Source organism: Theropithecus gelada, chromosome 13 (genome assembly GCF_003255815.1).
Source record: "Theropithecus gelada isolate Dixy chromosome 13, Tgel_1.0, whole genome shotgun sequence".
Classification (NCBI taxonomy): Eukaryota; Metazoa; Chordata; class Mammalia; order Primates; family Cercopithecidae; genus Theropithecus; species Theropithecus gelada.
Window position 1 is genome coordinate 20244139 of NC_037681.1, and position 12108 is coordinate 20256246.

Below are 12108 nucleotides of genomic sequence, written 5' to 3' on the forward strand. Positions count from 1 at the left end.
CTCTTCTTCCCCAGTCCCACAAAATGCCCCAACTTGTCCCATGAAACAAAGCCCAAAAGAAGACAAACAGCAGAAGCCAAGCTGCTGCTTTGGCCTGACAAATTTATTGAAGAGAGCTCTGTCCTCCTCCCTTCTACCCAGAAGAGGCGGCTTCAGGGCCGGCACCTGCCCATACCTGTCACTGGGCCTTTCCCTGGGCTAGGCTGAGTGGGAGCAGATGCCCCCATCCTATGTCCAGGGCCTGTGCAGGAGCCATCACACCACCTTGTTGATGATGACACCTAGTTCTTCAATCTCACACTGGACTTCATCCCCCTTCTGCAACAGAGCAGGCCATGAGGGTGTCAGCCCTTCCGTCAGACACACGCACATCCACACAAGCCTGTACTTCTCAAGTCTGAGCCAAGCCTGCCAGGCCTTTGGGGCCCTTGCTCTCTTTCCTTTTCGCTAACCTACCTTGAGAAAGACAGGAGGTTTCCTGAATACACCGACACCTGGGGGGGTCCCAGTCAGGATGACATCCCCTGGGTAAAAGGTGACGAACCTGGAGCAAAGCCAAAGGACCCGGTGAGACCAGGGGCTGGCTGAGGTGGCCACAGCCAAGGGTGGAGGGCTCAGCTCAGCCTCCACATGTGGGCGGATGGAGTGGGACTGGCAGGACAGGCCCTGGCACTCACTGGGAGACCCAGGCTATCAGGTCCTCCGTCTTGAATACCATCTGGTTGGTGTTGCTGCTCTGGACCACTTCCCCGTTCACTCGGCAGCAGATCTTTAAGTTGTGTGGATCTGAAATGCAAAGATGGTACCTTGGGATCCCTTTCCCCCCTCAAACCCCCCAGTATTTCATAAACACAACTGTAGTGGAGCTTTGTGACTAGCCAGGTGAAAGGGCTTTGTGCCCACATTGACTCAGTGCTCTACGTTAGAACTTTCTGTATAGACATTGGCCATTTCAGGCCTCCCTGCATCCCCGCCAAGAGCACCCGGCAGTAGTCACAGGGCTGAGTTGAGAGGATGTTCCAGACTCTGAAGAGGGAGAGAAAAATGGCTTGAGTTTTTGCCTTGAAAAACAAGGGCATCTGTCTACAGCATAGGATGACACCTGTAGATACAAAAATGCCTCCTGGGCAGGGCCAAGCCTGGTGCTCACGCCTGTAATCACAGCACTCTGGGAGGTCAAAGCAGGCAAGGACTGATTAAGCTCAGGAGTTCAAAACCAGGCTGGGGAACGTAGTGAGTGCTTGTCTCTATAAAAAATAATAAAAACATTAGCCAGGCATGGTGATGCATGCCTGTAGTCCCAGCGACTCAGGAGGCTGAGGCGGGAGGATCGCTTGAACCCTGGATATTGAGGCTTCAGTGAGCTGAGATTGGGCCACTGCACTCCAGCCTGGGTGACACAGTAAGACCATTCCAAAAGAAAAAAAAAAAAAAGACTTAGCATCTATAAAGCAGTGAGGTAATGGTTCTAGCCAGGACAGTGAAGCCTCATGTAATGGAAGATGGCAGGGGATGGATTAGTGTAAGAACATCCTGGCTAACCAGCACTTTCAACTGTTGGTGGTGGTCTTAGTGTTCTACCCCCCTTAAGTAGAGCAGCTGAAACACAATTTAACTTTACTGAGGACTCTGCATGGGGTGCTGTGAGGTAATGGGGTCTTTGGCATCCTGGCATGGCTGGCCCACATGGACACCTCCCCCCATCTCCACCACAGTTGTGGGCGGCTGTGTTAAGAGGCTGCGCTCTGCCCTCTGGGGCACTGCCCCCGTCCTGGCGCTGTCTCCTCACTGTGTGTGGTCGGTGCTGTTCTGTTTCCACAATGGCTGAGTGAGTCACACGGGCTCTCATGTCCTGTACTGTGGAAGATGCCAGAGCCTTGTGATAACTATGCTCCATGATGCTCAACTTAGATTGTTTCAGATGGCGGCAGCCACAGGAAGCCTGATCCACCCATCAGCTCAGTGTTGTCATTTACTTCCTGCAGTTTCACATCCTCTGCAGTTGTGTTCCCTCTAGGGGGCTTGGGAAGGAAGCCCATGGGAGAACTCATGGCTGAGGGTAAGAGACTTGCCCTGTGTGGAGTCAGCAGTGAAAGGGTGGCCAGGGAGGGCAGGCGCCGCATGTACCTGAACCCACGCTCCTCCCTGGAGCACTGTTCTTCTGTGTAATGGTAGGTACAAGGGGGCAGGGAGCAGGGACCTACCTGCTACACTGTCCTTGGTCACCAAGGCAGGGCCCAGAGGGCAGAAGGTGTCGAAGGTTTTCCCCAGCAGCCACTGTTTCCCATTGCGTCTCATTTGCCAGTCACGAGCACTCACGTCATGAGCCACAGTGAAGCCGGCCACGTGGGCCATGGCATCTGTGGCCTATGGGGCAGGGGATGTGGCCATACAGGAGGTTAGATCACGGGTGACACCAACACCTTTGGCAAAGGATCTCTAAGCTGTTATCCCGTGTTAGTAGCCAGGACCAGCCAAAGGTGGGTGAAGGGCAAGGCAGTGTCAGGGAGCAAGGAGGCTGACCGCTTCCCAGGGTCAGGGACAGCTGGCACCGTGTGTTGGTGAGAGGTCAGCACTGGGAGAGGCAGGAGCTGGGGCCTCTGCTACACTCTGGCCTGGGAGCCCCACCTTTCCACCTCACCTTGATGTGCTTGCCTTTCTTTCCAATGACCACGGCCAGCTCTGCTTCCCAATCTACTTCCTGTAGGGTGGGAGAGGAACAGTGAGCTGCAGTGACTTCGGGGTCCATCGTCCATGCTGAGAGGCTGCACACGGTGCTGAAGGGCCTGGACCTTTGTCATTAGGGCTTGGGTGCCAGCCCATGTTTGCCATCACCACGAAGCAGAGCCAAGTGAATGACAAGGGAGCTGTGACTTGTAGACCCATACATTTTGGGCAGTGGCAGACAGCATCACGGGATGCAGGCACAGGTCCTGTCCCCACTGTGACTGCAGAAGAGCAACATGTGTCCAGCGCACTGAATTTAAAAGTTACTCTGGATACTTTTAACAAAGAATAAATACGAAGCAATATCCTCCAGCAATATGTAACCTTACTGTATGTCAGGGACTATTCTAAATGCTGTAATGTTAACTCACTTTAGTAAGAAAAAGATTGACATCCCACAAAGGACTTGAGTAAGCAATTCACAAAAAGGCAATGGACATGGCCAGAAAACATGAAAATATGTTCAGCCTCTCCCATAATCCATAAAATACAACTACAAAATAGATATAATTTGGAAATTGGCAGCTCTTTCTGATAATAACCAGTTGGTATGAGTACACCTGACACCCAGATGTTGGTCTCTAATACCACTCTCCATTAAAAAGCACCGGGTTCCTCGGAGAAATGGCTAATTCCAGGTCCAAGACAGACAGTACATGATAAGACTAGAACATCTTGGTCAAAAAGCTAGGATATACAAAAAGTGACGGGAATGGAGCCAACTTGAAGGCCCCTCACTGGCCAAACTGAGGTCACCTAAAGAATGTAAATGATGAATTACAAACAATTGAGTAAAAACAAAAATCATGAATTCACAGTGATATTGAAGACACAGGAATAAAAAGAGAAGAGGCAGCTTTTCTTCATAGAATGCTAGCCAATAAAAACAGAAGGCATGATTGAGAAGAGTCATTGATCTTGGCCAGGCATGGTGGCTCACGCCTGTAATCCCCGCACTGCGGGAGGCCGAGGCGGGTGGATCACCTGAGGTGAGGAGTTCAAGACCAGCCTGGCCAACATGGTGAAACCCTGTCTCTACTAAAAATACAAAAATTAGCCAGGTGTGGTGGTACACACCTGTAATCCCAGCTACTCGGGATGCCAAGGCAGGAGAATCACTTGAACCCAGGAGGCAGAGGTTGCAGTGAGCTGAGATCATGCCACCGCACTCCAACCTGCACAATAGAGGGAGACTCCGTCTCAAAAAAAAAAAAAATAGGTCATTGTTCTCTAACCCCCAATGCAATAATGGATTCAGTCAGGATGACCACAGGATCCCTGGATGAGAAGCTATGGGGCAGTAAGATAGTTATGTGATCTCAAACTACCACTCATAGACTGCTTATTAATTACAAAAATGGAAATGCGTCTTCCCAATGGAGGGACCTAGTCAATGTCAGCTAAACCAAGTGGTCAAATTCTCAGACCACTGACATGAGCCTCCCAGTGGGATGCAATGGGAAATGTATAACATCTTTGTAGACCTCTTGATGAAAATGCTTACCCTGACACTAATCATGAAGAAACAACCAGACAAACCCAGGGTGTGAAACACGCTATGAGACAACTGGATTCTTCAAGGAAAGGGCAGGGAGCATGTTTGAGATCAGGAGTTGGCAAACTATGGCCAGCTCACTGTCTGCTATAACAGTTTGAATGGAAACCCATCATTCATTTCTGTATCGTCCCTGGTGGTTTTCACACTACAACAGCAGAGTTGAATTGCTGCAAAACAGACCATCTGACACTCAAAGCCTAATATTTACTAACTGGCCCTTGATATGGTTTAGCTGTGTCCCTACCCAAATCTCATCTTGTAGCTCCCATAATTCCAATATGGTTTAGCTGTGTCCCTACCCAAATCTCATCTTGTGGCTCCCGTAATTCCAACATATTTTGGGAAGCCCCGGTAGGAGATGACTGAATCCTGGGGGCGGGTCTTTCCCGCGCTGTTCTCACGACAGTGAATGGGTCTCACGAGATCTGACGGTTTTAAAAATGGGAGTCTCTCTGCACAAGCTCTTTTCTGCCTGCTGCTATCCACGTAAGATGTGACTTGCTCCTCTTTGCCTTCTGCCATGATTTTGAGGCTTCCCCAACCACGTGGAACTGTAAGTCTAATTAAACCTCTTTTTTTTTTTTTTTTTTTTTGGTAAATTGCCCAGTCTCAGGTATGTCTATCAGCAGTGTGAGAACAGACTAAAACAGCCCTTTAAGAAAAGGTCTATGGAACCCTGTCCTAGATTAAAACCACTAAAGAGATAAAACAATACAGTATGTGGCCTTGGTTGATCAAGGAGCAATAAAAAAAGTAAGCAAATTAAAAGTTACCTTTGGGGCAGTCAGCAGTACTTCTGATTGGGAATTGGGGCAACTGGATTTTACATTAAATATTATTCAAGTTAATTTTCTTGGTAGTGATAATGGTGGGATGGTCATGCCAGCCACTGTCCTTATTCTTAGGAGATGCCTATTTAAGTTTTTCTCACTAAATTGTCTTAATACTCCCAATGTGTTTTAAAAGGTCTCCTTCACCCCACCCCCTGCAAAAAAAAAAAAAAAAAAAAAGTGAATGTTTGCCATGTGGAGGGCAGGGAGAAGGCAAGGGAGAAAAATGAAATATGACCAAATGTTTACAATGAAATCAGATGGAAAAGTTATCTGAGCGTTCACTGTGTTACTTTCCTAGCTTTTCTCTAATTTCCAAGACATTTCTAAAATAAAAATCAGAGAGAAAAAGTAACCAGTGTTAATAAGGGTATATACACTACTGGTGGATGCGTGAGTTGCTTTTACGATCTTTTAAAAGGCCATTTGGCAGAATTTTTCAAAAGTTTTGAAATACTGCCTATACTCTGACATATTTAAATTCTAAGGGTTTATTCAAAGGAAATAATAATGTATTAATGGACATGCAAAGCCTTTTCTATATAAGGATGTTTACTGCAACATTTATTTATAGAAGCCGAAAACTAGAAACAGTATCCAGCAATAAGGTAATCGGGAGTAAACTAACCTATATAACAAACTCCGTGGTAACCTAAATATGTCAGGGAGAATATTTAATGGCATGAAAAAATGCTCCCGATGGAGTCTTAAGTAAAAGGTAAGTGTATGTACAGTATAAACATATGCAGGAGTGGAGAAACACTGGGAAGACAGAAAAACATTAATATTGCAAGCCCTGGGCAGTGGGATTACGGGTGACGTAATTTTTAAATGTTTGTCTCCATTTTACCTACAGTGAAGGTGTATTGCTTTTGTAATCAGGAAAACACACACATTAACTTTTTTTCCCAAGGCCACCGTTATTACTGAGTGTATAATCCCCTAGAGTTTCTGCTGAATGTACTACTGAGCAAGAGCTGGCTCCAGCAGGCTGAACACTGAGCTCAGAACGCCCTTGCGATGGCCCAGTGACGAGGGAGGGCGTGGGGAGGCACTGACCTGGCTCTCTGGTGGGAGGACCACCTCATCATAGGGCCCCACGATGGAGCTGGCAAACTTGCTGAAGATGATGGGCTCCTTGGGCACGGGCACGTTCTGTTCTTTGCAGTGGTCCGCATAATTCATGCCCACACACACCACCTTATCTGGCCGTGTGACTGGAGCCAGGAAGGTTACCTCCGACCGTGGGAGAACTGGCAACTGGGCAGCCAAGGCTCTGTAGAGACCACAGCAGGTGAGACGGTCTGGCTGGGAACAGGTCAGCAATCCCAGCAGGTTGGGCAGATCCTGCAGCAGCTACAGGTTTTGCTTTTTGAAATATATTTCCTAGCTCTATCAACCATCAGAGTCAGTATGAAAATCAAGCCGAGCTATCGTCCTTTGATATCAGAGCAGGGCTTTCATTTTTCCAGTGTTGATTTCCTCTCCTGCTTCGGTAACTCATGTCCATGTAAAAGATACAAACTGGAATACACAGAAAGGCCTCCCGTTCCCCTTCTGATTCCCCTGTTCCCCTGGCTCTTCGCAGCTACTCTACTGATATTCTTCTCCCAGCCTTTTGTATGCAAATGAAAGCACCAATCTTTACACTTTTGACAAAAACAACCGGTTTTGGAGATCTCTCCTTAACAATATGTAACAATACATAGAGGGCGTCCTCTTTATTGCTTGTGGCTGCATATTACTGCTGTATAGAGATATACCCAAGTCCCTAATGAGGGACATGGAGGTTTCTCATCTTTGCGGAATATGGCAATATGGGAACATACTGTTAATATTGTGAGCTGTGAAACATTTGTATTTTTTCCCATTTTAATAGACGAAAATGACATCTTAACGTGTTTTTAACTTATTGTTCATCAGCTCCTTAGACCAGATTCTGTAGGGGTCCAGGCTTCAGGGACGCTCTCACCTAATCTAGTCCAAACCCAGGAACTGTCTTGTAAAAAACCTCCCTGCAGTCATCTCCTTGTAGGAGCTGGGAGTCTCTATCACTCCGCTAGCTGCATGAGATGCCTTTTAGGACCCCCTGGTCCAGACCCGTCAGTCAGTCCAGGACTTCATTCCCAGAGGAGGCAGTGTGATGAAATAGAGAGTCCTGGTTCCAGCACCAAATGTATGGCCTTGAAATTGTTAATCCCCTCCCCTAGGCCTCAGTTTTCTCCGCTGAAAACTGAAGATGTTATTACATAAGATTTCTAAGGATCTTTTAAGAGAACAGGTGAGAAATAAAAGGTGGGGTTACTCTGCTCCCTTGCCAAAGAGCTACCTGCTGGTGCTGTTTCCCGGAACAGGAATGCAGTGGGAGGGTGCGGGGGGACCAGGGCAGCTGCTTCAGGGCGATGCTGCCCACTTACTTACCTTCTTGCCACTGAGAGGGTGGCCTCTCCCTGCTCTAGGAACTGTGTCATCGTCTTCGGGAGTGTGGGGTCAAAGGCATTGAGGTTGATAACCCCTCCACCATTCCCTGTCTCCAGGCCCAAGTGAGGCCCCACCAGGTCGGGTGCCTGGAACTGTACTAGTCTCATGTCTCTGGAGGGTTGAAAGGGCCACTTCTGAGCCTGCAGCAGAGCTGTGAGCAGCCTCCTTCTACCAGACACCAGCATCAGAGCCTGCAGAGAAGAACGCAGGATCCAGGAGATGGAGGATCCCAGAGCCATCATCAGGATCCCTGAAATTCCTAGGACTATAGCCCAAGGCCCTTTGCCCCAACAACAGTTCCCTGCACACCACATGGGAAGTGGTCCAGGCTTGTATTTTACCCTAGTTCCCTGCACACCACATGGGAAGCGGTCCAGGCTTGTATTTTATCCTGCTATACTTCATAAGATGAAAGTACAGGCGCCCTCTGGCTGTTGCCTCAGGGACAAGGCTGGTTACCAGCGCTCCAGGAGAACCCCAGGCCCCACTGCCTGTTCCCTTCCCAGGTGACACACACATGCAGGTTCATTCCAACCTGACAGCGGTCCCCTCAGGGAGCGCGCCCTCACTTTACAGAAGGGGACACTGAGGCTCGAAGGGGACGACGTCAGGTGCCCAAGGTGCCAGTCAAAAAGTGGCCCTGGGGCTTCCGCAACAACCACTATGCCACACGGCCCGAGCTCAGTCCAACTCTGCAAGAGTCCGTAAGCAAAGGGGCGGCGACATGAGGTGGAAAAAGCAGCCTCCATCAAACAAAGCCTGAGACACGGGTGTGCACGTCGGATCCCAAACCACCGCTCACTCGCCGGGAACCCCCATGCCGGTCCCCTAGTTTCTCACATGCCCATCTCCGTACCCTGCAGTTAGTGAGCGCTCAGAAAGGTCCGCCCCGTTGGTGTGGTCAGAAGCGGCTGGGAATCCGGTCCCAGTTCTGCGCTCCGCGGGAGACCCGCGCCACGGACACCCTTCTGGCCTGACCCAGCCAGGCTCTCCTACCTGGCGGCGGAGGCCGGTCCTCCTGCGCTGAGTTAGCGCTCGCGGGGCCGGAGGTCAAAGGCGGCGGGCGCCTGAGCACTGACACCAGTGACCGCAGCCAGCCGAGGAACTACGGCCGCGCGAACCCAGGGCCGCTGGCCCAGATCACCGGAGCGAGAAGCCGGCGCGTCCTGTGACGTCACAGGCAGCCGCCGCCGGCGGGGCCCCAATCCCGGAAGCGCGGGCCCAGCGCGGGGCGGGCGGCTCCGGGGGTGTTCCGGGGGTGTTCGGGCTCCAGGCACAGCCCGGCGCCTGCCGCGTCTTCTGGAGACGGTGGCTCTCGGAGCGACTCTGCACTTGCCCGAGCCCGAGAGTGGGCGCTGCCCGAACGTTTGTCCCTGGGCGCTTCGCTGGCCTCATCCAGTCTCGGCCCTGTTCTGGGCCTGGCGCCGGTCCCGTCTTCCCATCGGTGGGGAAAGTGGTGGAGGAGACCGAGGCAGGTGCTGGGTGGCGGAGAATGATTTGTGGCTTCTGATTCTGACGGGTGTGGTTGAGGAGGGGAGGCATGACTGCCCCCGTTTTACCTACGGGGAGCCTGGCGCCAGAGCTGTTTTCCCAGAGTGACAGGCGGTGAGCAGTGGAGCTGGCGCTCCTGACCCCGAAGCCCGGCGTTTCCCAGCCACTCGGCAGCGCCGCTGGGCGCAGGTGGGGAAGCGGGGAAACGGGGCTCCGTCCCCTGCAGAGGGCGGGCGTGCAGGGAGCGGCGGCCGAACTCCACAGACAGCCATAGCTCGGCTCTTCAGCTGCCGGCTTTGAAGAGTGTGATGGGCTGTGGGCAAGAGGCCCCCACATTACTCAAGGACCAGATCGTCAAGAGCTTGACTTGCCCCACGAGGGAGTCTGGACCTTGTGTAAGTGCACAGGAGACCGCTGGAAGGTCCTCACTGGCGTGCCATGGCCCGACTTCTATTTGAGAAGTTTTTCTCTGGCCACCCGTCTAAGGAAAGGTGTCTGGGTGGGTGGTGCAGGTGAGAACAATGGTGCTGTGGTGGGTGGCGGAGAAGGTGAGTGTGCAGAGATGTTCAGGAGGAAGAACTGACAGCTCTGGATGACAGGAGGTGGAAGTGAGAAGGAAGGAGGTACAAGGCCGACTCCTGGGTCTCTAGCCCAGTAGGTGCAGGGCCGTTCATGGAGACGGGGCTTCTGGAGGAGCAGCGGGTCTGGGGAGAGGATGGTGAGCTCCGATTTGCATGGGACATCGAAAGGGCATTGAACGGTGGGCAGTCGGAGCCATGGGTCTGGAGCCTGGGACTTCGGCCTAGCTTGCAGAAGGTAACCACAGATATAGAAATGGAACCTGTGTCTGGGCGCGGTGGCTCACGCCTGTAATCCCAGCTCTTTGGGAGGCCGAGGCGGGCAGATGACGAGGTCAGGAGATAGAGACCATCCTGGCTAACACGGTGAGACCCCGTCTCTACTAAAAATAAAAATAAAGTAGCCGGGCGTGTTGGTGGACACCTGTCGGGAGGCCGAGGCAGGAGAATGGTGTGAACCCGAAAGGCGGAGCTTGCAGTGAGCCCAGATCACGCCACTGCACTGCAGCCTGGGCGACAGAGGGAGACTCCGTCTCAAAAAAGAAAGAAAAGAAAGAAAAGAAAGAAAGAAAGAAAAAAAGAAAGAAAACGAAAGAAAGAAAAGAAAGAGAACCTATGGGAGTGGCTGTGATCAGGGGGATGCGCTGAGGAGAACCTGGCACAACCGTTTCACTAAGCCATAGCTCCCAAAGGCTTTCTGAAAAGCTAAGGTGCAGCCTGGAAGAAAATATGTGCAAAGGCTGTATTTGATAAAAGACTTGTATCCAGAATATAGAAAGAACACTTAAAAATCAATAGATAGGCCGGGCGCGGTGGCTCAAGCCTGTAATCCCAGCACTTTGGGAGGCCGAGACGGGCGGATCACGAGGTCAGGAGATCGAGACCATCCTGGCTGACACGGTGAAACCCCGTCTCTATTAAGAAGTACAAAAAACTAGCCGGGCGAGGTGGCGGGCGCCTGTAGTCCCGGCTACTCGGGAGGCTGAGGCCGGAGAATGGCGTGAACCCGGGGGGCGGAGCTTGCAGTGAGCTGAGATCCGGCCACTGCACTCTAGCCTGGGCGGCAGAGCGAGACTCTGTCTCAAAAAAAAAAAAAAAAAAAAAAAAAATCAATTGATAAAATCAAACAATTCAGTTTTTTAAATGGACAAAATATTTGAACAGACAGTTCACCAAAGAGACACAGATAGAAAATTAGGACATGGAAAGATGCTCAACATCATTAATCATTAAGGATATGCAGATACAAGCACCATGTGACACCTTCTCACACCTATACCTACGAGAATGGACAAAGAAGACTGATTATTAAAAGTATTGGCAAGAATGTGGAGGACCTGGGATTCCTGTACACTGCTGATGGGATTATAAAATAGTACCGCCAGGATCGAAAACCATTTGGCAGTGTATGAAGAGAGTTAAACATACACCTACCGTATGATCTGGCCATTTCAATCCTGACTCTTCACAGTACTGAATTTTATCTTAGCCCTTTGCTTCTAGACATAGTGAAGGTTAAGGAATCCCTCCACTCTTTTGTTCCAGAAAACACCCTACTGGAAAGAGCCAGTGACTTCCCATATAATTTGGATAAGACTCCCAGATGCTCCCTTGTTTATCTCTGACCAGGCCAGACACAGACCCTCTAAATTCCCAGTCTTGGCATCACAAATGATTAGCTGAACTGCTTGTCCCTACAGATCAGTAAGAACAAAATGCCTGTAAGCAAACCTTGGTTCGGATTCTCTCCTTTTCCAGGCCGTTGAGCTTTGGCCCAACCGCAGCTTGTGCCAACCCACAGCCCTCCTGAGGGTCCCTCCTGAGAACAGGCTGTCTGCAGGGTAAGACCTGCTCGATGGTGACCCTCTTGCTCAGCCCACTTTCCCATAACAGTTCTTTGTAGCCATGTTTACGCCTCCCTATACAAGATCAGCCCCTTGCCTAACCTCTGAGACACTTGCAGATCATATGGGAAGGCTGCCAGTGGGCACTGCAGCATTTCCCTGTTGCAATGATCACCCCCACACCTCCACAACAGTCCTTTAGAATAAATTCTCTCCTTGCATAATTCGGATTTGGTTTTTTGTTTTATAGTAATTACCTGAGAAGTAAAAAAATATGCTCATAGGCCGGGCGCGGTGGCTCAAGCCTGTAATCCCAGCACTTTGGGAGGCCGAGACGGGTGGATCACGAGGTCAGGAGATCGAGACCATCCTGGCTAACACGGTGAAACCCCGTCTCTACTAAAAAAAAATACAATAAAAAAAAAACTAGCCGGGCGAGGTGGCGGGCGCCTGTAGTCCCAGCTAGTCGGGAGGCTGAGGCAGGAGAATGGCGTAAACCCGGGAGGCGGAGCTTGCAGTGAGCTGAGATCCGGCCACTCTGCACTCCAGCCCGGGCGACAGAGCGAGACTCCGTCTCAAAAAAAAAAAAAAAAAAAAAA

At 50.7% G+C, this 12108-nt stretch overlaps 1 protein-coding gene across 1 annotated transcript; it reads right to left on the reverse strand.

Moving 5' to 3' along the window:
* Nucleotides 1-82: 82 nt before the first annotated feature.
* LOC112604742 (fumarylacetoacetate hydrolase domain-containing protein 2A) lies at nt 83-8766 on the reverse strand. Its single transcript, XM_025354120.1, has 8 exons — nt 8593-8766; nt 7537-7787; nt 6175-6391; nt 2642-2701; nt 2205-2367; nt 678-786; nt 457-544; nt 83-318 (listed from the first exon to the last, which is right to left on the reverse strand). Exons 2-8 carry the CDS (start codon nt 7779-7781, stop codon nt 256-258), a joined length of 945 nt encoding a protein of 314 aa, XP_025209905.1. The 5' UTR covers nt 7782-7787; nt 8593-8766; the 3' UTR covers nt 83-255.
* Nucleotides 8767-12108: the final 3342 nt, after the last annotated feature.